Source organism: Selaginella moellendorffii, unplaced genomic scaffold (genome assembly GCF_000143415.4).
Source record: "Selaginella moellendorffii unplaced genomic scaffold, v1.0 SELMOscaffold_13, whole genome shotgun sequence".
NCBI classification, from domain to species: domain Eukaryota; kingdom Viridiplantae; phylum Streptophyta; class Lycopodiopsida; order Selaginellales; family Selaginellaceae; genus Selaginella; species Selaginella moellendorffii.
The window spans coordinates 1,991,780-2,018,707 of NW_003314274.1; the positions used below are offsets into that span (position 1 = coordinate 1,991,780).

Genomic DNA, 26,928 nt, shown 5'->3' on the forward strand with positions numbered 1-26,928 from the left:
TCAACATCAAGATTTATGACCCAGGGAAGTTACCATGAGTAAAGATTTAATATGGAAATGAATGAAAGTGAATAATTATGAGAAAAAAATGGGAAACAACCTGCAGTCTAGAGAAAAAAATGAATGTTATAGACTTTGTAGCTTTTGATATGCTCATGATAGACCACAAAAACAATGTTTTTGTCAGAAGGATCAAGTTTGGTGATATAATGCACTACCACATTGTTATGTTTCTTGCTTAACTATGATATCTGAGCTCTACTAATCCAGCACAAGAGAAATTCATAGTAGGATTGCATTAGTCAGAAGTTATTTATCATCACAAATGACTTATGCATGCATTGTAGACCAAAGAGTGGCATTTGAAGAAAGAAAACAAGTGAAAAAGATAATTGGCAATGGATGCAGCTTTGCACCAAAAAATTGACATAGAGGCTTGTGAAATATATTACAAAGAGTCTGATTTTGACATTCTGAAATGCCATTTTGCTAGGCAAAGTAGCCTACAAGAATATCATGTCAGAGGCAAACATAATTTTATCATTCAAGGATTAAAATGTTTTCTTATGGTTTCTGGAGCATTGGGATTAAAACTTGCGATCTCAAGCGCAAAACATGTCAATTCAGTAGTCACCGCCACCTGCAAAGATCGAACTTAACAGTCAGCTTTTCAGTCAACATTTTGACCATGGTCAACGCCAAGCATTTTCTCTTCAGAACCGCAGCCATTTCTTCTCTTCTTCCTTGCTGCGCACTGCGTGGGCCGTGGACTGGAGCGCCGCCTCGGCATCGCCCAGCGCCTTGCGGGCCTCGCCCAGCTTCCTCGTCACGGCCTCGAACACCGATTTCTCCTTGCGGTTCCTGCGCGCCATCTCCTCGAGCTTGGCCACTTTGCTCGCCAGCTCCTTGATCTCGTCCTGCTGCCTCACCAGCGAGCGCCGATCATCCTTCGACTTCCCGGTCGCCGCCACCGCTGGTTTCTTCTCCTTCGCGGACGAATCCATCCCGGACGAGGACGAGAGCTGGACGTTGATGAAGCTGAACACGTCGGGAGCTCCCTCTGCTTCCTCCAGTGCTTTGCTCGCGCGTCTCTCCTCGGCGAATTTCCTGTCCCGCTTCCTCTTGCCGCCGCGGGACTTCTTCTTTGCCGACGGCTTGGGTGGAGTGGACTCGCTCACGAAGTCGAGGGATGTCTTTGGTGGCAGGACTCGGACCTGGAGAGGTGTGACGAGCCCCTGGCCGCTCGTCCCAAGGCCAGAGCCTTGCTTGTATCCCATCTTGGCCATGAGCTTGGAAGCAACTCCTCTGGTATGCTTCTCCCAGTTGGCGAACAACACTGTCTCGGTTTGCTGGTATCCTGAGAAAGTCCCGATTCCTGGCAAGATTTCTTCGTCGTCGCTTGACTCGTCACTGCTGCTGCTGCTGCTAGTGCTGCTCGAATCTGTCACCGCTGCGTGCTCGCTGAGAGCTAGATTTTCTTTTCCGACGATCGCTTTGCTGCCATCGTCGCTGAAAACCACATTCACCACTTGGAGCTGATCCACCAGCTTCTCGACTTCGGCATCTCGCCAAAGTCCTGTTCCATCGGTGGAGGTGCAAGCCAGGACTGTAGAGCCGATCTCTATCTCTTGCCATCTTACGTCTGGAAGATCTTTCAGCGACGAGAGCTGTACGAGGAAACCTGTTGAATGTGTCATATCCAAGCTTTCAAGTTTCATAGAAGAAAATGTTCTCTCTCATTTTTTTTACCATGCGAGGAACGACAGCTTTCGCCATATCGGCAACGCTGCTGGAGGAAGAATCTGCAAATCTGCACACTCGGCCGGATGTCGTTAGTTCCTTAATCTCAAAAACGGCACCCATGGGGAAAAACAACGAAAGAGATGGAGTACAACCTGCATTTTCTCATTTGTTGGCGTCAGAAAGGAAACACGAGCGTTTGTGCCATCTTGGCACAAATCGAGAACTCTTCCATTATACCATCTTCCATCGGTGTGTCGAAAGCGGCATTTTGATCCAGCAACAAAGTGCTGCTCTCGTTGGTGTTGTTGTTGTTGTTCTTCGTCTTTATCGCAAGCGAGTAAATCTTTCGACGAATCGATCTGGAGAAGCAGGCGGCGACGCTTGAGAGAAAGCAAGCTTTCCTCGACCTCCTTGACAGCAGCCACAAGATCCTCTCGCAGCTTCAGCATTAAATAGAAAATTACTTCACTATAACTCTTTTCATCGCTCGCAAAGAAGATAGGTCGTGCTTACCGACTGGAGCTCCTGATTCCCAGGCTCGCGGAGCAGCGCCTCCTCCAGCGCCGGCAAGGACTCGTTGTGCTCGATCAGCTGCTCCTCCAGCTCACGCTCCAGCAAGGCGCTCTCCTCTTCCTCCTCTACACCCATTTCTAAAATCTAGGGTTCTTCGTTAGGGCTCTTCGTTTTCAGGATTTAGGGTTTATCTCAGCGCCCGCGCTCTCTCGCTCGCCGATCGATCGTGCGCCATGGACGACAGCTTGTACGACGAGTTCGGCAACTACATCGGCCCGGACATCGAGTCGGAGGAGGAGGGATCCGAGGCGGAGGAGGAAGCGATTCCAGCGGCCAGCGGCAGCGCAGGTAGAGAGAATGCAGCGTGGCTCACACAGGGAGGCGGGGACGATCTTGACGGCCCCGAGGACATGGACACCGAGGGTGGGATCGTTCTTGCCGAGGACAAGAAATATTACCCGACCGCGGTGGAGGTCTATGGCGAAGGGGTGGAGACGCTGGTCATGGACGAGGACGCGCAGCCGCTGGAGGAGCCCATCATCAAGCCGGTGAGAGCCAAGAAATTCGAGGTAGCGTCCAGAGAAGGTGTGAGGACTTTCGTCTCCACGGAGTTTATGCTCGGGCTCATGAGCAATCCGGGGCTGGTTAGAAATGTGGCTCTGGTGGGAAATCTCCAGCACGGGAAGACGCTCCTCATGGACATGCTCGTGGAGCAAACTCACGACATGAAGACGCTGGATCCAAACTCGGAGAAGCACTTGCGCTACACGGATACTCGGATCGACGAGCAGGAGAGGCAAATCTCTATCAAGGCCATGCCAATGTCGCTGGTGCTCGAAGATAGCTGTGGGAAATCCTACCTTTGCAACATCATGGACACTCCAGGCCACGTAAACTTTTCGGACGAGATGACCGCGGCTCTGCGCCTGGCTGATGGAGCCGTCGTCGTTGTGGATGCCGTGGAGGGTGTCATGGTACGTTCCTTTCTCTTTTCTCCAGAGTCTTAGATCTTCTCCATCGTTTCTTCTTCTGTGATTTTCAACTTTCTCGTGTCGTCTTTGTCCTGTCTGTACTCTTTTTTGTTTTCTACGAACTTGTAAGTAGCACATTATTTTCTTCTCTTTGCTTTTGTATTGATTTTGTTTTCTTCGTTTTTATCCTGCAGGTAAATACCGAGAGGTCCATTCGCCATGCAATCCAAGAGCGACTGCCTATCGTCGTAGTGATCAACAAGGTAAATCAACTCTTGGCTCTCGTATGCTTTTGCACTGAACGTTTTCCTGTTTTACTTGAATAGGTGGACAGGCTTATAACCGAACTCAAGCTGCCGCCGACAGACGCCTATTACAAACTCAAGCATACTATAGAAGAAATCAACACCTTTATCAGCTCTTTCTCGACAAACCAAGCGATTGATCCTGTCTTCGGCAACATATGCTTCGCAAGTGCCACTGCCGGCTGGTCGTTTACGCTACTTTCTTTCGCAAAGCTCTACGTCAAGCTACACGGCATTCCTTTTGATGCGGAAAAGTTTGCAAGTCGACTTTGGGGTGACTATTACTACCACTCGGATACCAGAACTTTTAAGAAGACTCCTCCGGCCAGCGGCGGTGACCGGTCCTTCGTACAGTTCGTGCTGGAGCCGCTGTATAAGATATACAGTCAGCTGATCGGTGAGCACAAGAAGAGTGTCGAGACTGTTCTGGAAGAACTAGGAGTGAAGCTGAGTAGCGCTGCGTATAAGATGAACGTCAAGCCGTTGCTTAAGCTCGCGTGCAGCTCGATATTTGGTTCGGCCACTGGTTTCACGGATATGTTGGTAAGGCACATTCCTTCAGCAAAGGTGGCTGCTGCAACGAAAGTCGAGCACACTTACACAGGTCCACAGGACTCGATGATAGCAGAGTCCATAAAAACCTGCGACGCGAAGGGGCCGCTGATGGTGAACATCACAAAGCTCTATCCAAAGAGTGATTGCAGCGTGTTTGATGCTTTCGGAAGAGTTTTAAGTGGAACCATCGCCACGGGTCAGAAGCTCCGGGTCCTGGGAGAGGGTTATTCTCCAGATGACGAGGAAGACATGGCAATCAAGGAGGTGACGAAGTTATGGATTTATCAGGCACGTTACAGGATTGCTGTGAGCAAGGCACCCGTGGGAAGCTGGGTGCTTATAGAGGGTGTGGACACATCAATCACGAAGACCGCGACTCTATGCCCGGAGTTCACTGACGAGGATGTCTTTATTTTTCGGCCGCTCAAATTCAACACGTTGTCTGTCGTGAAAACAGCAACTGAGCCTCTAAATCCGAGCGAGCTTCCCAAGATGGTCGAAGGTCTTCGGAAAATCAGCAAGAGTTATCCACTGGCTATCACGAAAGTTGAAGAGTCCGGAGAGCATACTATTCTTGGTACCGGGGAGATTTTCCTAGACTCCATCATGAAAGATTTGCGAGAGCTTTACTCGGAAGTCGAAGTCAAGGTAAGTTCTGTCTTTTATAATTCATTTTCTAAGTGACTAACTGGCCTTCTTTAGGTTGCTGACCCTGTGGTATCATTCTGTGAAACTGTTGTGGAGTCCTCGTCTTTAAAATGCTTTGCTGAAACGCCTAACAAAAGGAACAAGCTTACCATGGTACGTTCCATCCTACTTTATCTGCAAGAGTTATATGAATCTGTGTGGCTTTCCAGCTAGCCGAGCCGCTCGAAAAAGGACTATCCGAAGATATTGAAAATGGAAACGTGTGTATCGACTGGCCTGCTAAGAAAGTTTCAGAGTTTTTCAAAGTGAGGTATGACTGGGATGTTCTCGCCGCGCGGTCTATATGGGCCTTTGGTCCTGATAAGCAGGTTGGTCGATTCTTTCCTTTCTCTGCTTTGCACTCAACTTAAGTTTCAGGGACCAAACATTCTCTTGGACGACACTTTACCTAGTCAAGTGAACAAAGGGCTCCTCAGTTCTGTCAGGGACTCCATTGTGCAAGGGTACCAAATATATTGTTTAACGCTAAAGCCTGATATTTTTTTGATAGGTTTCAATGGGGTGCCCGCGAAGGACCTCTCTGTGACGAGCCTATTCGTAACGTGAAGTTTAAAATACTGGATGCAACAATTGCGCAAGAACCTTTACATCGTGGTGGGGGTCAAATTATTCCCACCGCAAGGCGGGTCGCTTACTCTGCCTTCTTAATGGCAACGCCCCGGTTGATGGAGCCAGTCTACTATGTGGAGGTAACATGTGCTATATATTTCATCCCATATCTGAAAACGTTCGTTTTCTAGATCCAAACACCTGTGGATTGTCTCACGGCAATCTACACAGTTCTTTCACGGAGGCGAGGACATGTCACGAGTGATGCGCCAAAGCCTGGAACTCCTGCATATGTCGTGAAGGTAGAAGCATCGTTTGAACTCTTCACTGCACAATCTTATGTTTTTCTTCCTTTTTTGTTTTTGTTTTTTCTTTTTGTGCAGGCATTTCTACCCGTGATCGAGTCATTCGGATTCGAGACTGATTTGCGCTATCACACTCAGGGCCAGGCCTTTTGTTTGTCTGTCTTTGATCACTGGTCCATCGTTCCGGGTGATCCTCTAGACAAGTCCGTGGTTCTCCGGCCACTGGAACCAGCGCCCGTGCAACACCTTGCACGAGAGTTCATGGTGAAAACTCGTCGCAGGAAGGTCAGTAGTTGTAGCTAAGCTCTTTTTTTGATCATGGGAATTTGTGTTTGGCAGGGAATGAGCGAAGACGTGAGCATTAACAAGTTTTTTGACGATCCAATGCTGCTGGAATTGGCGAGACAAGACGCTGACTTGCAGCAAATTCTCTAAGAGCTCGAGCTCTTTTCTTTTTTCTTTTTGCTGTACCATCAAACTCATCAAAAGGTAACTTCCATCTGATGTAGCTCAGCCCAGCAGCCACGCACAATTTAGGAACCATGACGAATAGAAGACCAGCTCAACCAGAATGGAAAAGCACTTCAAAACAAGTTTTGTGGAGCAAGCCGGTGGTTGAAGTGGAGTGTGGTTTAAATTTATTAATTCCCTTTTAGATTTATGAACTTAAGCTCTTTATTTAGGTTCTAGCAATTCAAATTTGAATTTAGGGCTGTTGTTAGGGTTCTTGAGGTTTATGGCAAGGAGGGCCGCAAGGCTATTCCCGGGCCATGGCGCGCGGAGAATGTCCACCTCCACGCTCGCGTTCGAGGAGATGGAAGACAATGCAGCGCATTCCAAGGAGAAAACGGTGATGTTCCTGCACGGGTTGCTAGGGTCTGCCAGGAACTGGCGGGGATTCGCCAAGCGGCTCCAGTCTGCGATCGATCCAGGTTCCTGATCGATCGTTTGTGCTGGATCTGTCCTGAAATTCGCCGTGGCACCTTGCAGCTTGGAGAATTGTGATGGTTGATCTTAGAAATCATGGCCAGTCCGGCGAGCTGGAACTATCGCCCCCTCACGACATCCCTGCGGCAGCCAGGGACGTGGCAGATCTCATCAGAGCTCGTCCGGAGCTCTATCCCGACGTGCTGGTTGGGCATTCCATGGGAGGGAAAGTAACGCTAGAATTTGCCAAGTCCTCCATGGAGAGAAAGTATGGAAGCATGACCGTGCCTAGACAAGTGAGTCTTTTCTTTCTTCTTTCGTTCTCTCAAGTTGTTCTTACTATGGTCTTTCCTTTTCGTGGAACTTCCTCGCAGTTATGGGTTCTTGATTCTGTCGTTGGCGAAGTCCCAATAAAAAACGAAGAAGGCGAGGTGGAAAGCGTGTTGGAAACCATCAGAACTTTGCCTCAAGTCATACCATCACGCAGGTCTCCTCTCACTGATTCATGATTTTCTTTGCCAGATTATAACGGTGTTATTGTGTTCTTCACTAGATGGCTTGTGGAGCGGATGCAAGAGCTAGGATTCTCGAAAGGCCTCGCCAATTGGCTGGGCAGTAACTTAAAAGCAATATCACCCGGCAGCGAGGAGTCAAAATGGGTATTTAACTTCGACGGCGCGTACTCGATGTTCACGTCTTACAGGTGCTTTGCTCGCAGCTCTCGATTTCTTGCTGACACTCTCCACTCAGGAAAATGGATTACTGGTCTCTCCTGGAAAATCCCCCAGCTGGGAGTGATATTGGCATCGTCAGGGCGGGCAGGAGCGATCGATGGACTCCTGAGATCATTGCTCGTCTGGAAGAACTCTCGAGAGCGGCTCCAGACGATGGTAGAAGGGGCAGTGTTACGTATCGTGTATTGGAGAATGCTGGTCACTGGGTCCATGCCGATAATCCTGAAGGCTTATTGGAGCTTCTGCTACCATCTTTCCAGTCCTGAGGGTAAGGATCAAGGTGAAGACCCTGAGCGAAGTAGAGTTTTGCTTACTGCTTACGTTCTTATACAGATAATCAAAAACAAAATTTTCTATCTTCCTTGGCCGGCATGATCAAAGGAAGAAAGTTGCTTGCTCACGATGCAGTGTTTCTCAAGAGCATCGAAGCGCTAGACACAGCCCTTGGCCTTCAGTTCTTCGTCATACTCTTCTTCCTCCTCCTCCCGACGCGCCATCTCCTCTTCGTGAATCTCAGGCGTCCTACGAGCAAAACAAAGCACGAGCTTTCGATCGACCACACCGACTGGAAAGAGCGGTTGCTTTCTTAGCAGGCTTCACTGGCTCCTCGTCATCTATAACTTCTTCCTCCGCGTCGTCAACTTTTTGCTTGCTTACCAGTCGTCACCTTTTTTGCTTTTTCTCTCTTTTTATCATCAACTATAGCTTTAACTTCTTTCTAGCTTGGTTGGCTGAATTATTACTGGATTAGCTTACCCATTTGAGTTCATTTTAAATTTCAGAAAGTAAAACGTCTTCTTCTTGGATAATCCGGAGGCTGAAAAGGATGACGGCGAACAAAAGAGCTGGAGTTCCTAAGAGAAGGTGACTTGAGCCACTCCATTCGACGCGAGAGCTGCGACCATCTCTGGAACTGTGACGAACACAATCACTGGATTTCCCGGAGACGCGGCCTGAGCAGCAGCAGCGGCAGCGATCTCGCCCGAGGACGAGGACGAAACCGGCACCACCATCACGCTCTCCAGCCCCAGCTGCGCCTTGATCAGCTCCAGGTTCTCCTCAAACACCCACCGCTCGTCGAATGGCAGCCGCAGCTCCAGCGCCTGCGGCCCGACCGACAGCGTCTCGTCCTTCTTGAACTTGACGAACGGCATGCACTTCTTCTGGATCTGCTTGAAGTCCCCGGACTGTCCCACCGAGCTCTCGCGCAGCCGGGCCAAGATCTCCGCGTCCGGAGTGAACGTCCTGCTGCCGCTGTCGTAGCACGACTGGAGAATCTTCAGGGACTCCTCCTTCCAGCCTTCGTACTTCTCGGCTACGTAGATCAAGCCCGCCAGTGGAGCCGGCGCTGCTGGAGGCGCTGCTGCTTGTCCCTTCTTGGCCTTCTTCGAGCCGGCCAGGTGCTTCTGCAAGGCCTTCCGGAAGTCGGCAAGGATGGACTGGAAGAACTTGTTCGCTCTCTGGAGGGTCAAGTCGGGAGTTCCTGAGGTTGGCCAGCCTGCCGTCACTGCAAATCCTTCCTGGTGAAAGATCTCCGATCGGACATACTCGGCGTAGTGCGGGCAAATTGGAGTCAGTAGCCGAGTCTGGACGTCCGCGAACCTGAAGATCAAGTCCCTGTTCATGCCCGAGGAGGAGCACGCCAACCGGTACTCGTCCCTGGCGATCTGGAGATCGTAGAAACCCGACTTGAGCGCCTCACGGAACATCAGAGCTTTGTAGTTCTTCTCTGTCTGGTTGATAGCAATGTTGATCTCGTTCTCAAACACGCGGTCCGCGAATGTAGTAGGGAGTCCCTTCCTCAGATCCTTTTCAGCAGCCATGAGCTCGTCGCTCATCCAGGCCATCTCCTTCGTCAGGCGTAGGATGGCGGAGTTTGCTGTCAGCTTGACGAAGTTTGCATCGTCGACCGAGTCTCCAGCGTCCGCCAGGCCGAACCTCGTTGCATCTGCCGAGAAGTCATTCACAGCGTCCCGAATGGTGAGGAAGTTCCCAGTCGACTTGGCCATCTTCTCCCCGTTCAGCAGCAGGAAACCATTGCACCGGAACGAACGAGGCCACCTCTCCTCCGGGAACATGGCGGTGTGATTGTAGATGCTAAAAGTCAGGTGGTTCTGGATGAGATCCTTCCCAGAGACGCGCAAGTCGAACGGATACCAGTAATCAAATTCCTTCTTCATCCTCTGCAGAGTTTCAACCGGAATCTCGCTCTCTGGAAGAGGTCCCATGCCAAACACGAAGTCCCAGACTTTCCTCGTCATCTGCTCGGGCTTCAGAGCATGGTCACCTTTGCCATACAAGTCCCCCTCCTGTAAGATATGTGCCACCGTGTAGTACGCCATGTAGATGGTCGAATCTGACAGAGACTCGATCAAAAAGTCCTGGTCCCAAGGAAACTTTGTGCCCAGCCCGAAAGAACGCGAGCAGGCCCATTGGTTCAACCATCCAAGAGCGTGCTCGAACAAGCGCCTCGTTTCGTCACTGTAGAGCTCCATCTGCGTCAGGCATTTTTCCGCCTGTGACTTCCATTCCTCCTCACCATACTGTAAGTACCACTGGTCCGTCAAGGCCACCACACACTCGTCTCCTGACCTCGATATCACTTTCTTTTCGGGCTCGCTATAGATAATAGCTTGGCCGGACTCCACCAGCAACTTCTTGATCAGCGGCTTCGCCTCCTGGACTTTCATTCCGGCATAGTCACCCACCAGCATCTTCCCGTCTGTGAACCCCTTCAAGTACGTCATCTTCTTTGCAGCTTCCAGATCATCCCGGTTGTTCTGGCTCTTGATCTTCATGCTGATGCAGACCGCTTCCGCCGACTTGTCCCCGAATTCCGGAATGTTGATGATGGGAATGACTTCGAAAGGTAGCACCCACTCGTCTCGGACGTTAAACTTCGCCCGCAGCCCAGGCTTCGACTTCAAATCCGAGAGTGCCATGTAGTCGTCGGGAGAGTCGCTTGGCACACTCGTCACAACTCCAGTACCTTTGTCCGTCTTGATGTTCAGCATCGGCAGCACGTAAACCACTGGATTCTTTGCAAGCGGAGAAACCACCGCCAAACCGATCAAGTCCTGTCCCTTGAGTTCCACCAGGCACGTCGGTTGCTGCGGAACCCGTGACAAGTTCTGATAAGCCATGTTCAAGGCAGCCCGAGCCGTCACCACGAAAACTTCCGTCTCGCTGACTTCATAAGCACCGTAGTCACCGTCTGCCAGAACCCATGCATTTGTTTGGCCATACATGGTCTCCGGCCTCAAGGTGGCAGCTGCCAAGAACACCTTCTTCCCTTCCAAAGCCTTGAGTTTCCCTGTGAAAGGAGGCTGGACCTCCATTTTGATAAGTACGTACTCTTGAGGACCCACACCCTCGCCGGAAGCTCGATCGTGGTCGGCACAAGGCTGCCTGTCCAGAGGAGAATAGATGGCATACCGCAAATCCTTGCCCACCTTCTTCTTCTCACGCAAGTGCTCAAACTGCCACCTTACGAATGAGTCGTAGTAAGGATTCGCCTCTGTGGTGATGAAAGAGCGTCTCCAGTCACAGCTCAGGCCGAAGAACTTCAAGTCGTTCTTGGCGATGGGCGGAAAATACTCCAGCCAGTAGAGTGGATCCCGGAACTTGGCAATCTCATCGTCCTCCAGACCCAAAGACCTCATGATCGTCCACTGATACTTGGAAGCACCGGACTTCGCCACAGCCTTGCTTTTCTTTGCTTTGAACTTCACCTCCACTGGAACCTCTTGAGTGGCCTCTTCTTTGTTCGCAACTGGAGCTGGAGCTTCTGCTGGAGCGTCGTCCGTCACCTCTGTAGGAAACACTGGAGGACACCCAAATTCTTCGCTCTCGCGGACCAGCTTATCGGCACAAGCCTTGATCGGCATCCCTGTGCAGTGAAATCCCATTGGCAGCAGCACCTTCGTGCCACAAAGCCTCTGGAACGCCGCGGAGAACTCTAGCTTGGAGAGCGAGAACGCGTGGCCCAAGTGAAGCGCCCCATTCATGTAGGGGTATGGAAAGTTCCCGAAATATTTCTCACCGGGCTTGGGCGGCTCGTCGCTCGCATCGACCTCGAAGACCTTGGCGTCCTCCCATCGCTTCTGGATAATCGTCTCGATACCCAGCAGCTTGTCACGCCGCTCGGTGCTCATCTTCTTCTCGGCGCCATCGCTGGCCATCCTGGATCGATGAACAGAGAAAATGCGACTTAAACCACGGAAGATCTCTCGGCGAGTAAGAAAACTCACGTCGCGATGCAGCGAAGGATGCGACGTAGAGAGCCTCCCGTGTTGCCGCTACAGCAGCGCCGCCGCCGCCGCCGCCGTGCAGTGAAGCTCTCGTTCTCGTAAACCCTAATCCTCACTGGCAAGGCACCTACAATGGTCAAGGGTTCCATACCTATCTATCTTGAGCAAGGCGAGTCGCTTTCTTAATGGCTAAGCAATCTCTGGACGTGGGTAACGTATTTTCTCATGCGTTTTCTAGATTGTTACACAGTTCTTTTGCGAGGTAGAAGCGTCAGTCGACTGCACAATCTTATGTTTTTCTTTTGTGCAGTCATTTCTACCTTGAGACTGATTTGTGCTATCATCCATCGTTGGTGATTCTCTAAAGTCCGTGGTTCTCGCAAGAAAATCCGGGCAGCTTATTTAAATCCCTCAGTCTCATGGTTCTTGGGGGTGCTACTAGACCATGGAAACAGTATATGAATGAATGAATGAATGAATGAAGGAATGAAAGCTCATTCACCATGTTATATGGGAGTTACTAATTATTAAGAAAAGTTGATATGAAGTGGAAGCCACTTTTTATTCAATAATTATATATCAAAACTTTTGTGATAGTTTCAAACTTGCATTTGACTATTGATTTTAAATTATACTCTACAATAAACTCTTGGAGCTTCTTAACTAATTATATAGTTGGACTATTAAAATAAATATGTTTGTAATTTATAAACACAAGATTAATCTTATTGCATATCAATCATTAGATGATAGAATAAAAAAGAATATACTAGAAATGGTTTAAGAAAGTTTATAAATTATAAATATAAGATTAATCTAAATGAATAACAACCTTTAGATGGTAGAATATCCTAGAATGTTCAAGCATATTCTAGGTATATTCACTACCATACATAAGCAAACCAAAAATCACCAAGTTATTCAACCCTAAACCAAATAAATACATAATAAACGTGATATAAAAACCTTTAAATGTACTATAATAGTAATTACTACTATGGTAAATTTAAAGAAGGGTACATCAGAGTTATTTTAGAAAAAAAAACCTTAACTTGTGAGGGAGATGTATTAGCCAAGAGTAACTAGTTATACAATTGTTTACACATAAATGACTTTTTATATTATAATTAAGATTTTGATATATCAACCCAAAGACTGTCCATCACTCAAGACTTAATTTATATTTGGCAGCTTATTGCTTTACATTCAATATACATAATATGAAGAAAGACACCTTAATTATCCATATTTTGGAAAGCTGAAAAGAGAATTATTGTAACGTACATTTATTCACATGTTCTAAAAAATAAATTGCTGCACATTACATATTGATTTGCTTAATACTGTTTAGTATTATCTTTTGGAACTAAATAAACTAGAATCTAAAAGGTATAAAATGAAAATCTTCTATTGTTCTCTAGGAATCCAATTGATCAAATAGAAGCTTATAATTTATAAACAACAAACTAAAATATACTAAAAAGTGCTTTAGAAATTTTATAAATTATTAACATGTTTATAAATTATAAATACAAGATTTCCTCCAAGGTATGCTAATCTCTTCACTGCTTTGCTCGACACTCAATGCTCGCAACTCCAGGTTTTAACCGAGCTTGCGCCGTATGTCTTACTGGCCGAGAAGCTGGGAAAGCTAGCCGTGCAGCTGGCAGCCGGCGGGGGCGGAGTCAAGGACGTAACCATCAGCTACACGTCCGCCCGGTCCCCGGACGATCTAGACACCCGGCTCCTCCGCGCGATGATCGTCAAGGGCCTGGTGGAGCCAGTGTCGAACGCCTTCATCAACCTCGTGAACGCGGACTACGTCGCAAAGCAGCGTGGCATCCGGATCAGCGAGGAGAGGCACCCGGCCGAGGGGGGGAGCACGCAGGCCCAGCCGCTGGAGAGCATCGCGGTGAAGATCTCCAACGTGGAGTCCAAGTTCTCGAGTGCAGTCTCCGACGGTGGGAGGGTGGCGGTGGCGGTGGCGGGCAGCATCAAGGACGGCTCTCGCAGGTGGGGCAGTTTAGCATGGACGTGAGCCTGGAGGGATCGGTCATCAAGTGCAAACAGGTGGATCAGCCGGGGATCATCGGGAAAGTTGGCGGGCTGCTGGGGGAACGTGAACGTGAGCTTCATGAGCGTGGGGAGGAAACAGGCGGTGATGGCGATTGGCGTGGATGAGGAGCTGAGCAAGGAAGTGCTGCACAGGATCGGGGCCATCCCGGCGGTGGAGGAGTTCGTGTTTCTCAAGCTCTAGGAAGCTTTTTCTGCCACAGGAACCTCTGGAAGATCATCGCTCAAGCGAAGGGAATGAAAGTTCTATTCATTGTCCAGCATTGACTTCTTGTGTGAGTGAGAGCCAAGGTCCAATTTAGGGTCATTCCATGGCGATGGCGAACGAGAAGGTGTGTGTCACCGGCGCTTCTGGTTTCCTGGCATCTTGGCTCGTGAAGCGGCTATTGGAGGAGGGATATCACGTCGTCGGGACTGTGCGCGATCCAGGTACATACAAACGAGAAGAAACATAGTCTAATTCTCTTGTTTGTGATACTAGACGATGCGAGCAAGATTTCCCACCTGTGGGAGCTTCCAGGGGCGACAGAGAGGCTGGAGCTCAAGAAGGCCGACCTTGTCACGCAAGGGGCCTTTGATGATATTGTTCAAGGCTGTCATGGAGTTTTCCATGTCGCGGCTGCCGTGACTTTCAGCTACAAGGAGGATCCACAGGTAACTTTGCTTTGACTCCTTCGATTCGGTCTAGTCTTTACTGGTTGTTTTTGCTTTCGGTTCTTCCAGGCCGAGATTGTTGATCCATGCTTGCTTGGAACTCTAAACGTGCTCAATGCCTGCAAGAGATCCACAACAGTCAAGCGAGTGGTGTGCACGTCATCCGTGGCTGCTGTTCGCGTGAGGAACGACTTCAAGCCCGATGACGTCTTGGATGAATCGGTGTGGAGCTCCCCAGACTGCTGCCGTGAGACTCAGGCAAGTGTCTTATTTCCAAGGGACCAATTCTTAAAAAGTTTTTGAAGTCTAGATGTGGTATGGTCTGGGAAAGACTCTATCCGAGCAAGCAGCACTCGAGTTTGGGAAAGAAAGCGGCATAGATGTGATCACAATCGCTCCCAGCTTAATCGCTGGAGAACTTCTCTCGTCCAGGCCCACCGCAAGCGCTGCCGATATTCTCCGGCTGCTCCAAGGAAAGCCTTTCTATATCGGAAGAAAAAAGAGAGGACGTTTTTGAGATTCCAAACACAATGCAGGAGCCAAGCAGTGGATAGATCACACTGGATACGTCCATCTCGACGACGTTGCTCAAGCTCACCTCCTCGCCTACACAAATCCCAAAGCCAGTGGAAGATATGTTTGCTCTGCTATCAACATGAGTGCGATCGAGCTCGCCAGCTTCATGTCCAAGAGGTATCCCAAGCACAAAATCGCCTCTACCGACGAGTAAGATCACGCAAACAAAAATTTAGTTTTCTGTTGCTGTTTTATACTCATTCCTTTGCTTTCTTACAGGATCGAGGTCCGGTGGCCGGCAAATTTCAAGGGATTCAGCTCCAGAAAGCTTCAGGACGACCTTGGGATCCAATTCAAGTCGCTGGAGCAAATGTTCGACGATTGCGTTGAGAGCCTGGAACGCAAGGGCCTCTTAGACGCAAGTAAGAGTAGATCGCTTGGCTCATTTCCTTCTTGATCCAGGTAACGCAAGTGTGGCATGTATGGCTAGCAAAATAAGCACTATAGTCATGATCGAAGCACTATAGGTCCATCTTTACTGATTCTCCAGCTTTGCCAGCTCCAGGAGGAGCAAAGAGCGCTATTTTTTTAAAAATTACAAAACCATATCAATGAGCATGAAAACACACCCAATCGGCTGATTTGATGAACTTGCTCTTGATGTGAACTATGAAACTGTGAGTGGTCTTGATGCAAGCTCCAGACTGGTCACACCTGATAAGAGAACCTGATGAAACTCCACCGACGAGCGAACAATATGAAAGCACGCTCTAGACCGGTGTTATGAAAACCTGATAAGAGAATGAGATGAAAGTAAGGTCCAGACTGATGTAATGCAAACCTGACAAGAGAACAAGATGAGAGCAAACTCCAGATAAGAGAGCAAACTCCATATCAGTGGAGGCCCTGGCATCTCAAGTGCTAAAGGAGCATGCTTAGCTAGAGTTTGATAGATTGAATCAAATAGTTATTGAATCTCAAATTTTATAAAATTTAAATCACTGAATCTTTACATCTATATCTACATGACAATTTTGCATGCGACGGGGCTGGGTTAAGTTGTCTGGAAAAATGTTTGTTCTAGCTCGTCTACTGGAGAACCTACGGAAGAAAACAAACGATAGGATCGTGCTTGTATCGAATTATACACAGCATCTTCTCATCCTCGGGATCAGCCCTCTTCTTCCCCTGTTTGTGCAAAATCCAAGAGAGTTGAATCGATTCGACATCGCCCGTTCGAGAAACTTAAATCCATGTTGCTCATTTAAATGCGAAAGATCGAAGAGAAAGGAGAGAGACTCGTTTTTACATACGGGCGATTGAGCAATAGCTTCCTGAAATCTCTACAAATCGATGCCACTCCCGGGCTGGAGGCGGCGGTGGCGCCGATGATGCCAAGATCATCACAGCATTTGCGCTGGCCGCCGGGGAGGACCGGCATCTCATCAATTGGCCCGAAAGACCCAATGCACTCCTCATCGCGATCTCTAGTAGTTCACTGGCAAACAATCTTTCCTCCGATCGATCGATCGATCGACGAACCGGGAACCAAATTTGAAGAGCGGCAAAAACCCGGGAGGGATTTCAAATCAAAACCTTTTGCCACGTAGGCGTCGCCAAGATTTTTAACCCCCTTTTGCTTAACTTTCATTTTAAATAATATTAAGAATAAACTAAAATAATACAAAGTAGAATATCCCAGAATCCAAACATATTCACGATTTAATTACTTTGATATCTTCTTTTTCTTTTGACAACCAAAAAGTGTCTCTTTGATTGAAGTAAACTTCTAGTTTCTATTGCAAACATTTGACCTCTTCTACTTATATTTCTAATTGAGAGTAGAGAGTTTGATGTTATAGATTCTTCTAATTCTTGTTGAGGTCTAGACCTTTGTCATTCACTATCCAATACTTATCTGTTTTTGATGATCTAAACTAATAAATGACTATGCACATTAACTTATAAGCCAACTCTAAGCCTACTTTTAATAACTCAGAATTTCTATGCAAATGTTCACAAGATAAACCATATAACATCAATAACACAAGAAAATGGAAGATTTTCTCGTTTGTGTAGCATGGCCACTTCAGGTGAACATTAAAACAGTTTACCTTAGAATACTGTTCAAGATAGAAGAATAACATGTAAAAAATAAGAACAATATCTTCCTAACCAATAGGAAAGCCTAGAATGTACCTGAAGATTCTATAAAGCAAACCATATTGAAATGTTTTAACAGAGAAGTAGAGCTATAAAACAATTGATCAAGCGCTATTTGATGTGGTTCATGCTACGTTTACAAATTTTCGGACAGAGCGATGACACTCCCCTCCCGCCCAGCATTTGCGGAGCAATTTCTTCCAATCATTATATTCTACGATAGGATCTACCAATGCCTCAGTGGAAATGTGACGTGGCAAATTTCTAGGGTCAGGGTGATCGTTTAAAACACGCGTCGGATAGTTTTAGGACTTATCTGGGCATGGCTATGGCGAACGATGGAGGAGGCACGGTGGTCTTTGCGAGCGTGGGACGATCCCACTACGCCTTCGACGCATTCGCGCTCGACATCGCCACGCTCAAGGAGGAGGTACTCACCGACGGCGTCTCGGTTAACTTCAATGCCCAATTCGTGGAGGACGATCCGGTCTCTCTGGAGCTCCTGTGCGAACACGATCCAATGCCCAATTATCACCAGGAGGAGAAACCCAGTGCCGTGATCTTCGTCTCGGAGCGAACAGGAGCTAGCAACATCTTCCTCCGCCGCCAGTCGATCACAAGTAAGTCCGATCGTGATGATCACAGCTCCACGCTCAAGCTCGGCAGCCTCGACGCTGGCGATGGATTCCTCTACTGCGATCGCCCCTGCGTCGCTGGCGGTGGAAGGATCATCTTCGCCTCCACCAAGGGCTCGCCGGAAATCTCGCAGAATCTCCGCCAGCCTAGCACCGCCATCTTCTCGGCGTGCCTGAGGATCGGCTTGACGAGGCGGCTCACTCCCGAGGGCGTCGCGGACTATAGCCCGGCGCTCTCGCCCTCGAAGAAATGGATCGCGGTGGCCTCCAACGCGGGCAAGCCGTGGAACGGCGAGATCCACGAGCTGGAAACGTCGCTGTGGATCTTCAAGGCCGAGGATGGATCGTCTCGAAAGATGGTCGTGGAAAGAGGAGGATGGCCAACTTGGTCGGACGAGAGAACCATCTTCTTCCACAAGAGATCCCCCGAGGACGACTGGTGGAGCATCTACAAGGCTGTTCTTCCGGAGAGTCTGGAAGATCTCGACGCCGCGAAGATCGATCAGGCCGTGGAGCGAGTGACACCACCCGGAGTTCACGCTTTCACCCCGGCAGCGTCCAGGACGAGCAACTGGATCGTGGTGGCGACTCACAGGAGCAACACCACGTCGCGGCACATCGAGCTCTTCGATCTCTCCAAAGGATCGTTTCTTCCCGTCACCTTGGAACTCCACCCCGAGCTCCACCACTTCAATCCTTTCGTGTCCGCCACCTCGGACACTCTCATCGGCTACCATCGCTGCCGCAACGATGGATCCATCGTCCCAACGCTGGAACACGTCGCTTGCCCCGCGAACAACGACATCACTCTCGTCCGGATCGATGGCGCGTTTCCATCCATCTCCAGCGACGGAGCTCTCATCGCCTACAACACCGACTTCGAGGCCAGCGATTCCGGAGTGATGGTGGCCAAGCTCGACGGATCAAACCGGAAGAGGATCCTCACAGGCCTGGCCTTCACGACGTGCTGGAACCCATGCAAGCCTGGGACGATCTACACCAGCGTCGGCCACATCTTCGCGGAGGAGCGAGCGATGGTTCACATCGTCTCGCTCACTTTCGACGTCACAGCGCTCGAGGATCACTCCAGTTCTTCGAGTTCTACGCTGGAATCCAGCGTCAAAGTTCTCAGCAAGCCGGGAACCAACAACAACGCGTTCCCGAGCTGCTCCCCGGATGGCAAGAACCTGGTGTTTCGATCCGGGCGCTCGGGCCACAAGAACCTTTACATCATGGACGCGGAGCTCGGCGAAGATGGTGGAATCCGAGCTCTCACCGAGGGTCCCTGGGTGGACACCATGCCGTGCTGGTCGCCGGATGGAAACTGGATCGCTTTCTCCTCCTCGAGAGACGGTCCCTCCAACGAGTTCTTCGCCATCTATCTCGTCCACCCCGATGGATCTGAGCTCCACCGAGTTTTCCCGGAGAGCTCCACGAGAGGCCGATGCAACCACGTTTGCTTCAGCCCGGACTCTCAAACGCTGCTCTTCACGGCTGACTGTGGTGGGATCTCGGCCGAGCCAGTGTCCCTGGCTAACCAGTTCCAGCCTTACGGAGAGCTCTTCTCGTGCAAGCTTGATGGATCCGAGCTCCGGCGATGGACTCACAACGCGTACGAGGATGGAACGCCTTGCTGGGGGCCTCTACGCCTTGATCCTTCCTCCATCTCCAAGCAAGGCCAGGAACTTCACGCAAACTTCCAGGATTGTCTCTGGTTGAGCGCCGTGACTGAGAAGATGAAGCAGTACGCTGCTGCGTAGCGTTCTCTCTTGCGATTGACAATAACTTGGCATCCTCCATCGCCAAGAGCTTGGTTTATCGTATTGGATACTTGCATGAACAAGACCCATGGCTGAACTGATGAAAGCTTCGATCGTCCCTGAGCGTGATCACCCTGTCCGCCACCTCGGAGATGCACTTGATCACCTCGTGGCAGTCTTGGCACACGCCGATGTTCTTGACGATCCTCAGGGGCGTCCCCTCGGGTGTGGAGATCAATCCAAACACCACCGCCACCTTCTCGCTGTGGTACGACAACAAGAACTTCTTCTCTTGCTCGCCGTGATCGTGCACCTTCTTGATCGGATCCCGCTCGTACCCGGCCTTCCGGATCTCCACGCACAGCCTCTCGAGCTCCGCAAAGATCTCCTCCTCCCTCGGAAGAAGACGATCGTCACCCGCGAAGAACTCGTACACCCGGTTGTTGATCTCGATCCAGCTACACCCCGGCTGCGTGATGAACCCCCGCTCCACCAAGCTCTGCCGCGCGTTCCTCACGTCGTCCCACTTCCGGCTCAGGCAAAACACGCTGGCGAGGAGCGAGTACGCGGAGCCGGATCTCAAGCTCGCCAGCCGCGCCGCCACCCTGCGAGCTCGTTCCAGATCGCCATACGTCCTACAAGCGCTGAGCAGCGTCATCCACGTCGAGTGATGCGCTCCCAGCGGCGCCCTCCTCATGAGCGCCTCGGCCTCGCGGATCCACCCCGCGCGGCTCAGCAGATCCACCAGGCACGCAAAGTGTGCCTCGGTGGGAGCGATGCCGTGGTCGTGGCGTAGCGACGTGAAGAACGCGACCGCCTCCCGGACGAGGCCCGAGTGGCTACACCCCGCGATGGCGCTCACGAAGCTCACGCTGTCCGGCTTGACGCCCTCCTGCTGCATCGAGTAGAAGCAGCGCAGCGCCTCCTCGGAGAGCCCGAACTGCGAGTACGCCGCCACCATCGCGCTCCAGGCCACCACGTCGCTCGCTCGCGCGCGCCGGGCCTTCGCAAACTCGGCCTTCGCATCTGCCAAGCTCCCACACTTCGCGTACATGTTGATCACCGAGGTGGTGAGAAGATCCGCGCTCGCGACCGCTTGACGATCGAAGAGCCCACGCTCGAGCATCCGGGAGTGCGTCAGGCGGCCGAGTCCCAGCGCCGCCAGGCTCGCGCAGGCGTCCAGGATCGAGAGGAACGTCACCGCGTCCGGGGCCACGCCTTGCAAGCTCATCCTCGCGAAGATGCCGAGCGTCTCCTTGCCTTGATCGCGAAGAACGTAGGCCGCGAGGAGCGCGTTCCACACCGTCACGTCCCGGACGTCGCTCATTCGATCGAAGGCTCGCCTGGCCGCGTCTGGATTGCCGCACTTGCCATACATGTCCACCAGCGCGGTCTGGAGGACGGGGTCGAGCTCTATCCCGCTCTCCGCGAGGCGGTCGTGGATCTCCTCGCCGAGTGCTAGCGCTTCCGAGCTCGCCCGAGCCTCGTCCTTGCCGGAACCAGCGATCGCAACGCACGACTCGAGGAGGTTGACGAAGGTGAAGCTGTCGAGCTTAACGCCTTCGTGGTCCATCCTCTTGATCACCGCGATCGCTCGCTTGCCATGGCCGTGCCGCGCGTACGCTGCTAGCAAAGTCGTCCAGGAGATCTTGTCTCTCGTCTCGATCCCTTCCAGCGCATGCCTCGCAGCTCGGAGCTTCCCACACTTGCCATACAGGTTGACGAGCGCATTCGCCACGGTGTTGTCCGACTCCAATCCCTCGCCAGCGACAATCTCATGGACGATCCGGCCCCGGACGATCGATTGCATCCACGCGCAGGCATCGATCACGCTCACGAGAGTGATCTTGTTCGGCCGCAGCCCATCCAAGTCCATCTCCCCGAGCAAAGCGAACGCTTCCTTGTAGCGATCGTGTCTGGAGCAAGCCGCGATCATCGTGTTCCAAGTCACCGCGTTCTTCGCCTCCATCCTCTCGAACACCTCCCTCGCGAGATCCACCTCGCCACACTTCCCATACATGTTGACGATCGTGTTGCCGAGGATCACATCGTCGCCAAGGAGCCCATCCGCGACGATCCTCTCGTGGATCGACTTGCCCAGCGCGATCGCCCTCATGCTCGCGCACGCATCCAGGACGCTCACGAAGGTGATCGCGTTGGCCTTGACGCCTTCGTGATCCATGCGCACGAAGAGCTCCAAAGCATCGCCCGGATGCCCACGCTGGGCATACGCTGCGATCATCGCACTCCACGACACAACATTCCTCACGACCATCGCATCGAAAGCTCTCCTCGCGTGGCTCACACTACCGCATCGATTGTACATGGTGAGCACCGCGGTCGCCACCACAACGTCGGATCCAAGCCCGGACGCCTCGCAAACCGTACGGTGGAAGAACTCCCCCTGCGACAAATCCCCCAGGCTCGCGAATGCGTCGAGGATGGCGATGCACGATACTCTATCCGGCGCCACGCCCTCGAGCGCCATCGCCCGGAAGATCTCCAGAGCCCGGGCGTGATGCCCATTCCGGGCATACTCCGCGATCGCGAGATTCCAGGAGAAGGGGCTCCTGTCAGCCATTGCGGCAGCGTCGCCATAGATTTCTACAGTGAGATTCTCCACTGGCGGGCCGGCAATCTGGGCGTGGACGATCTTGGAGCTCCCCAGCAGTGCCGCGCGCTCGTAATCGCTGGCTGGGAGTGGATTGCCTTGCTCGTGGTAGCCCTGGCTATGGATCCACAAGCATTGGAGCCTGCCCTTGCCTCTCTGGCATTGGCGCAACATGAATGAGACGACATGATCCTCTCGGGGCGAGTTTTAGGGTTTTTCGAGGATGGGTTGATTTGGGCGGGAACGCGATGGCTTCGTGCCCGGCAAGATCAGCGCCAATCCATCCCATCGACAAGGCATCGATTCACAGGATCTGCTCCGGCCAGGTGATTCTAGATCTTGCCACCGCCGTCAAGGAGCTCGTCGAGAACAGCCTCGATGCTGGCGCCACCAGCATTGAGGTCAAGCTCAAGGAGCACGGAGGGGATGCGATTGAGGTCTCGGACAATGGGTCTGGCGTCTCCTCCGATAACTACCAGGTCTTCTTTCTTTCTCTTGATCTCTTTGTTCTTCGCAAGTTCTCAAGTGATTTTTTTTGCATTTTTTTCAGGGACTTACGCTCAAGTATCACACGTCGAAACTCTCAGATTTTTCCGACTTGCAGTCTTTGACGTCGTTTGGATTTCGCGGGGAGGCTTTGAGCTCCCTCTGCTCGCTGGCCGACGTAAGTATTCATACAAGGACCAAAGAGGACGAAACGGGAACTCGTATATCTTACAACCGCGCTGGTCTCATCGTTTCTAAAGAGACTGCCGCTCGCCAAGTCGGGACTACTGTGACCGTCTCAAAGCTGTTCAGTCCGCTCCCCGTGCGGCACAAGGAGTTTTTGCGAAACGTGAGGCGGGAGTACAGCCGCATGATCGCCATTTTGCAAGTAAGGATCGAGTTTCCTTGTCTTTTTTTCGATGTTTTCATCGCTTCTTTTGACAGGCTTATGCACTGATTTCCAAAAACGTTCGCCTGGTGTGCACGAACTTGGTTGGCAAAAGCAGTCGCTCCACGATTCTACGCACACAGGGTGGCTCTGTCAGGGAAAACATCGTCACCATCTTTGGTCCCAAGACGATGGCGTGCTTGGATCCTGTGGACATCAGCTTGCCCGAGGACTTAAGCATCGAAGGCTTCGTTTCGAAGCCGGGGTCCGGCTCTGGCAGAGGATCGAGCGACCGCCAGTTTTTCTTCGTCAATGGACGACCGGTGGACTTGCCAAAGTTTAGCAAGCTGCTAAACGAGCTCTATAAATCTTTTAACTCACAGCAGTACCCGATGGCTGTGCTCAACTTTCGGCTTCCAACAACAGCGTACGACGTGAATGTAACTCCGGACAAACGCAAGCTCTTTCTTCACTCGGAAAGCTCGTTCATGGACGGTCTTAGGAACGCTCTTGGTAACTTATACGCTCCCAACAAGTACACGTACGCGGTCCATGAGGTGGAGGAGCAGAAGTCCTATATGGCGGACTTGCAAACTCAGGTAGATATCGAGGCTGGAGTTGAAGAAGTTGGAGCTAGTGATGAAGAACAGAATGAAGATGAAGATGACGAAGCGGAGCCAGAAGTTTCGAAGCCTCTGGACTTCTTCGCTTTTTCTCATGAGGATGTGAGCATCAAAACATCTGTGAGGCCGGCCAGGGTGGCACTTGCGGATAAGAAATGTTCCGTCCAGGGGAAGCTGACTGGATTTGTTCCGCAAAAAAGAAGAACTGAAGACTCCAAAGAGCTGCTTAGTGAAGAACCAGTGCTCAAGAGACGCGCAACGACGATGGAACTCAAAGCTCCTCCAAATGCTTTTCCGAAGGAGAAAAACTTCGAGACTGCTAGACCGGCTGATCACTCGTCGAATCCACAGAATAGATCGGCGACAGATGGTGAGGCTCTTGGTGAAGAATGTGGAGGCCTTCTAAGTGAAGCGCCATTGCTGAAGAAGTGTGCAAAGGTGGGACTTGTGCCGAAGTACTTTGCTCCCAAACAACAGGACTCTTCTGTGCAATGTCCGAAGCCTGGTCGAATCAGCGAGCTGCCGAAAAATCCTGTTACTCTTGAATCTGACGACGATGAGGAGGATTCCAGACCTTCCGAAGTTCAGGTACGTGATGTCCATCTTTTTTGCGGTTGTTTTGTAACTTGGTTTTCTTGAAGGTTTTGCATACTAAGGATCAAGATAAGTCGCCCGAGCCTCCTCATACTCCCGCTGAAAAGGCGAAATGTTGCAGCGGGACTAGATATAAGCGCGATAGCTTGTTATCCGAGGAGGTGAATCCCGTAGCATCCACGGAAATCCGAGAGGTCGAAGATGACGAAACCGAAAAAAGCATGGACAGGGCCGAAGCGTGTGCGAGAGAACTTAGCTTCGATATTGAGAAAGTGCGGAGCAGGATACGAAGAGGTTTGTTTCAATACAACAAAAACTTCTCCGCCAAAAGTGCGAAAGGAAGGTAAGGTGTTAGTATTTCTTACACACATCATGATGTGATATTTCGTGAACAGGTCCTTCAAAGCGGCCACTTTAAGTCTCGAAGGCCCAGTTCAAGATAAAGAGGCAGCGTTGGCCTCAGCAACGAAAGAACTCGAGCGCTCTTTTCGGAAAGGCGATTTTAATCGCATGAAGGTAGTAGTAGTAGTACGCTTTGCAAGTTTTATCTCCTTACGATACAACTCTTGACAGATACTTGGTCAGTTCAACCTTGGATTTATTATTGCGAGGCTGGACTCTGATTTGTTTATTATCGATCAGGTAACTTAATATCAAGTTTCTTTCTCTGGATCAAAGCGTTTTCATTATTTTCAATTCCGTTTAGCATGCGTCTGACGAAAAGTATAACTTTGAGCGGTTGTCCAAGTCCACAGTCTTAAACCGGCAACCTCTTCTCAGGTGTGACCTTCACTTTGTATTCATTGTTTTTTTATAACTCGTGTTTTTCTACAGGCCAATGCCGCTACATTTATCTTCAGCGGAGGAAATCACCATCTCGACACACATGGAAGTATTCAGGTGCACGAGGAAACAAACAGGAAATCTAAACAAATGCTCGAATTTTTCCATGACAGGCAAAATGGCTTCGATTTTACTGAGCAAGAGGACGCGCCTCCCGGGCAAAGGATTCTCTTGTCTGCCGTCCCATTCAGCAAAAATGTTACCTTTGGCGTCTCAGGTAAACTTAGAACGCCGATATACCAATCTTTGTTTTTCTTTTCTGCTAGATGTCCAAGAGCTAGTGTCGCTCTTATCGGAAGATTATGGGAGCAGCTCCTCCCATCTCGTCCAGCCATCGCGGGTGCGCTCAATGCTCGCTTCACGCGCCTGCCGGTCGTCGATTATGATCGGCGATGCCTTGAGTAAGAAAGAAATGGAAAAGGTCAGTGCACAATTTCGAGAGAACTAAAGTTCACATATTTTTGTGTGCTTTGTGTCCAAAGGTTGTGAGGCATCTTGCAGACTTGGACGCGCCTTGGAACTGTCCGCATGGACGTCCCACCATGCGGCATCTGTATGATCTAAACGCCAAGAAAAAGGCCTTGCTGTCACCGTGATAACCTGTAAGTTATGTACAAAGCTCCATTTTGCAAGTAACCATAGTCTTATTTCATCGCTAGTTTTGATAATTCTCGAATTCTCAGGAGATCACAGCTGCAAATGGCTAATAGAAGGTTTGCGATTATAAAAGGACTCTCTTCTCGAGTAAACTTACATATGTCAGAGATATAAATCTATGAATCTTCTCTTCCAGATGTGCAAGAATAAGTGTCGCTTCATGGACGTCGCACCATTGTATGGTCTAACGAAGGCTTCGTTGTCACGGTGATATATCGTAAGTTGTATGGTTTTTCCTGTACAGGCACGTAGAATGCCACTTACACCGATTTATATTTTTTTTGTTTTTGTTAGCAAGCGGGCACTAAATTCTTAAGAGACGAGATTTATAAACAAAGCATCACCTTCCATGGAAACAATTCAGTATGGAATGGTACCCAGGCCTTCTCCATCGTGAATCAGGCTCTCGGTAAGCCAGTAGCCATCCCAGCTCCCTCCAACCATCTGGAAAACTTTCGGGTTAAGCTTTGAGAAGCATTGAAGAAAAACCAGTCACCTGGACGAGAGTAAACTCGAAAGTCCCCTCTTCGTCAGGACGAGCACCCTGGATCCATATTCTCTCCTTAAGCGAATGCTGCAAAGCAAAAGAATCTTCATCATAAGAAGCGAAAGAGAAGCCATACCTCTGACACTCGTAAGCTACTCAATGTGCGTCTCTCCTTGTGACCGAGGAGCACTCTGTAAGTTTGATGATGATAAATGCGTCTAAATCTTTCAAACTATATCGTGAAAGTCAAGAGCAAAGCCAAATGGATTCCATGATCTTTCATACTCACTTGTCCTAGATCCAGGTACCGGCCGAAGTAATTTGAGCGGCTGAATGGATCGAAAGCAGCAAACTGGCCATCCAAGAAAAGAAAAACGATCAAGAAAGAAATAGAAGCGAGCAAAACACAATTCTACCCGATACATGACTTCGATTCCGTGATCAGGGTATGGGCGATCGTTCTCTTGGAGAGCATCCAGCTGCTGGAGTATCGTGTCTTCCGCCGTTAACTACACAGAAAGAAAATCCTCATAATGGATCGAAAATTCACGAAAGCTTACTGCTAGAGTCGGTCCGAGGGGCTTCTTTAGCCGTGATTCACCCCTGGATAGCGATTAAGAACAAGAAGATCCTACAGGAAGCTCTAGAAGACTCACCACGTCGCGGGAAGAAAATCTGGCACATCCATTTTGGAAATCACTCGGCCAAGGCGCTGGCGCCTGGGGAATTGCTGCCGCTGCCATGGCACCGCTGGGGGATAGATCGAAGAGCTCAAGTGATCGATGGAACCTAGAAATCTAGCGCCTATTTCCAAAGCCGCCATTCAAATAACTAGACTACGTTTCCCCCTTGTAGAGTCCACGCTGGCTTTAAAACTA

General features: G+C 50.3%; 9 protein-coding genes and 1 pseudogene across 14 annotated transcripts; 6 read left to right on the top strand and 4 right to left on the bottom strand.

Annotated features, from left to right (window-relative positions):
* Positions 1-521: 521 nt before the first annotated feature.
* Positions 522-2,466, bottom strand: LOC9645569 (zinc finger CCCH domain-containing protein 18). Its single transcript, XM_002970032.2, has 4 exons — positions 2,257-2,466; positions 1,896-2,183; positions 1,750-1,810; positions 522-1,681 (listed from the first exon to the last, which is right to left on the bottom strand). The coding sequence occupies exons 1-4, from the start codon at positions 2,389-2,391 to the stop codon at positions 714-716; spliced, it is 1,452 nt and encodes a 483-aa protein (XP_002970078.1). The 5' UTR covers positions 2,392-2,466; the 3' UTR covers positions 522-713.
* Positions 2,467-2,471: 5 nt separating this feature from the next.
* Positions 2,472-6,157, top strand: LOC9646253 (110 kDa U5 small nuclear ribonucleoprotein component CLO). The gene is made up of 10 exons (XM_002969768.2): positions 2,472-3,230; positions 3,422-3,490; positions 3,554-4,735; positions 4,790-4,888; positions 4,945-5,103; positions 5,153-5,238; positions 5,286-5,484; positions 5,536-5,646; positions 5,728-5,934; positions 5,989-6,157. Exons 1-10 carry the CDS (start codon positions 2,490-2,492, stop codon positions 6,082-6,084), a joined length of 2,949 nt encoding a protein of 982 aa, XP_002969814.1. The 5' UTR covers positions 2,472-2,489; the 3' UTR covers positions 6,085-6,157.
* Positions 6,158-6,373: 216 nt separating this feature from the next.
* LOC9645570 (protein ABHD11) lies at positions 6,374-8,065 on the top strand. 2 transcript variants are annotated; one of them, XM_024674679.1, is made up of 6 exons: positions 6,374-6,581; positions 6,640-6,872; positions 6,951-7,063; positions 7,130-7,279; positions 7,327-7,578; positions 7,644-8,065. In XM_024674679.1, exons 1-5 carry the CDS (start codon positions 6,386-6,388, stop codon positions 7,574-7,576), a joined length of 942 nt encoding a protein of 313 aa, XP_024530447.1. In that variant the 5' UTR covers positions 6,374-6,385; the 3' UTR covers positions 7,577-7,578; positions 7,644-8,065. The 2 variants fall into 2 exon arrangements, with proteins under 2 accessions (XP_024530447.1, XP_002969815.2); XM_002969769.2 differs by having other exon boundaries at positions 7,327-7,671.
* On the bottom strand, positions 8,047-11,727 carry LOC9645571 (leucine--tRNA ligase, cytoplasmic). The gene is made up of 2 exons (XM_002970033.2): positions 11,561-11,727; positions 8,047-11,492 (listed from the first exon to the last, which is right to left on the bottom strand). The coding sequence occupies exons 1-2, from the start codon at positions 11,707-11,709 to the stop codon at positions 8,165-8,167; spliced, it is 3,477 nt and encodes a 1,158-aa protein (XP_002970079.2). The 5' UTR covers positions 11,710-11,727; the 3' UTR covers positions 8,047-8,164.
* Positions 11,728-12,005: 278 nt separating this feature from the next.
* LOC112346233 lies at positions 12,006-13,896 on the top strand (annotated as a pseudogene).
* A 10-nt stretch (positions 13,897-13,906) lies between these two features.
* On the top strand, positions 13,907-15,429 carry LOC9646254 (tetraketide alpha-pyrone reductase 1). Its single transcript, XM_024675037.1, has 6 exons — positions 13,907-14,062; positions 14,115-14,287; positions 14,357-14,545; positions 14,598-14,760; positions 14,824-15,013; positions 15,083-15,429. Exons 1-6 carry the CDS (start codon positions 13,945-13,947, stop codon positions 15,258-15,260), a joined length of 1,011 nt encoding a protein of 336 aa, XP_024530805.1. The 5' UTR covers positions 13,907-13,944; the 3' UTR covers positions 15,261-15,429.
* A 1,656-nt stretch (positions 15,430-17,085) lies between these two features.
* LOC112346273 lies at positions 17,086-19,479 on the top strand. Its single transcript, XM_024674870.1, has one exon. The coding sequence runs from the start codon at positions 17,289-17,291 to the stop codon at positions 19,359-19,361; it is 2,073 nt and encodes a 690-aa protein (XP_024530638.1). The 5' UTR covers positions 17,086-17,288; the 3' UTR covers positions 19,362-19,479.
* LOC9645572 (pentatricopeptide repeat-containing protein At2g33760) lies at positions 19,417-22,159 on the bottom strand. Its single transcript, XM_024674650.1, has one exon. It carries the CDS (start codon positions 22,144-22,146, stop codon positions 19,417-19,419), a length of 2,730 nt encoding a protein of 909 aa, XP_024530418.1. The 5' UTR covers positions 22,147-22,159.
* On the top strand, positions 22,149-26,285 carry LOC9646255 (DNA mismatch repair protein PMS1). Of its 5 annotated transcripts, none has more exons than XR_002992363.1 (14): positions 22,196-22,451; positions 22,523-22,846; positions 22,903-24,057; positions 24,111-24,406; positions 24,459-24,579; positions 24,637-24,705; positions 24,770-24,843; positions 24,898-24,963; positions 25,020-25,123; positions 25,173-25,327; positions 25,389-25,508; positions 25,566-25,619; positions 25,700-25,780; positions 25,858-25,953. XR_002992363.1 is itself a non-coding variant. In XM_024674869.1 (12 exons), the coding sequence occupies exons 1-11, from the start codon at positions 22,149-22,151 to the stop codon at positions 25,500-25,502; spliced, it is 2,781 nt and encodes a 926-aa protein (XP_024530637.1). In that variant the 3' UTR covers positions 25,503-25,508; positions 25,566-25,713. The 5 variants fall into 5 exon arrangements, 2 of the variants coding, with proteins under 2 accessions (XP_024530637.1, XP_024530636.1); XR_002992364.1 differs by having other exon boundaries at positions 25,590-25,619; XR_002992362.1 differs by having other exon boundaries at positions 25,590-25,780; positions 25,858-26,285.
* LOC112346274 lies at positions 25,873-26,882 on the bottom strand. Its single transcript, XM_024674874.1, has 7 exons — positions 26,707-26,882; positions 26,611-26,653; positions 26,467-26,559; positions 26,340-26,402; positions 26,187-26,282; positions 26,060-26,137; positions 25,873-26,007 (listed from the first exon to the last, which is right to left on the bottom strand). The coding sequence occupies exons 1-7, from the start codon at positions 26,871-26,873 to the stop codon at positions 25,924-25,926; spliced, it is 624 nt and encodes a 207-aa protein (XP_024530642.1). The 5' UTR covers positions 26,874-26,882; the 3' UTR covers positions 25,873-25,923.
* Between the last annotated feature and the right edge of the window lie 46 nt (positions 26,883-26,928).

Coding starts and splice junctions, on each gene's coding strand:
- LOC9646253 (XM_002969768.2), top strand. CDS start 2,490: ATGGACGACAGCTTGTACGACGAGTTCGGCAACTACATCGGCCCGGAC. Junction 5,647..5,727: donor CTCCTGCATATGTCGTGAAG/GTAGAAGCATCG, acceptor CTTTTTGTGCAG/GCATTTCTACCCGTGATCGA. Junction 5,935..5,988: donor TGAAAACTCGTCGCAGGAAG/GTCAGTAGTTGT, acceptor TGTGTTTGGCAG/GGAATGAGCGAAGACGTGAG.
- LOC9646255 (XM_024674869.1), top strand. CDS start 22,149: ATGAGACGACATGATCCTCTCGGGGCGAGTTTTAGGGTTTTTCGAGGA. Junction 22,452..22,522: donor TCTCCTCCGATAACTACCAG/GTCTTCTTTCTT, acceptor CATTTTTTTCAG/GGACTTACGCTCAAGTATCA. Junction 24,844..24,897: donor AACCGGCAACCTCTTCTCAG/GTGTGACCTTCA, acceptor GTTTTTCTACAG/GCCAATGCCGCTACATTTAT.
- LOC112346273 (XM_024674870.1), top strand. CDS start 17,289: ATGGCTATGGCGAACGATGGAGGAGGCACGGTGGTCTTTGCGAGCGTG.
- LOC9646254 (XM_024675037.1), top strand. CDS start 13,945: ATGGCGATGGCGAACGAGAAGGTGTGTGTCACCGGCGCTTCTGGTTTC. Junction 14,288..14,356: donor GCTACAAGGAGGATCCACAG/GTAACTTTGCTT, acceptor CGGTTCTTCCAG/GCCGAGATTGTTGATCCATG. Junction 15,014..15,082: donor AAAATCGCCTCTACCGACGA/GTAAGATCACGC, acceptor GCTTTCTTACAG/GATCGAGGTCCGGTGGCCGG.
- LOC9645572 (XM_024674650.1), bottom strand. CDS start 22,146: ATGTTGCGCCAATGCCAGAGAGGCAAGGGCAGGCTCCAATGCTTGTGG.
- LOC9645569 (XM_002970032.2), bottom strand. CDS start 2,391: ATGGGTGTAGAGGAGGAAGAGGAGAGCGCCTTGCTGGAGCGTGAGCTG. Junction 2,184..2,256: donor GGAATCAGGAGCTCCAGTCG/GTAAGCACGACC, acceptor TTAATGCTGAAG/CTGCGAGAGGATCTTGTGGC. Junction 1,682..1,749: donor AAGCTGTCGTTCCTCGCATG/GTAAAAAAAATG, acceptor CACATTCAACAG/GTTTCCTCGTACAGCTCTCG.
- LOC9645570 (XM_024674679.1), top strand. CDS start 6,386: ATGGCAAGGAGGGCCGCAAGGCTATTCCCGGGCCATGGCGCGCGGAGA. Junction 6,873..6,950: donor GCATGACCGTGCCTAGACAA/GTGAGTCTTTTC, acceptor ACTTCCTCGCAG/TTATGGGTTCTTGATTCTGT. Junction 7,280..7,326: donor TCGATGTTCACGTCTTACAG/GTGCTTTGCTCG, acceptor CTCTCCACTCAG/GAAAATGGATTACTGGTCTC.
- LOC9645571 (XM_002970033.2), bottom strand. CDS start 11,709: ATGGAACCCTTGACCATTGTAGGTGCCTTGCCAGTGAGGATTAGGGTT. Junction 11,493..11,560: donor ATCCTTCGCTGCATCGCGAC/GTGAGTTTTCTT, acceptor TCATCGATCCAG/GATGGCCAGCGATGGCGCCG.
- LOC112346274 (XM_024674874.1), bottom strand. CDS start 26,873: ATGGCGGCTTTGGAAATAGGCGCTAGATTTCTAGGTTCCATCGATCAC. Junction 26,654..26,706: donor GATTTTCTTCCCGCGACGTG/GTGAGTCTTCTA, acceptor ATCGCTATCCAG/GGGTGAATCACGGCTAAAGA. Junction 26,008..26,059: donor TCGAGTTTACTCTCGTCCAG/GTGACTGGTTTT, acceptor AAAGTTTTCCAG/ATGGTTGGAGGGAGCTGGGA.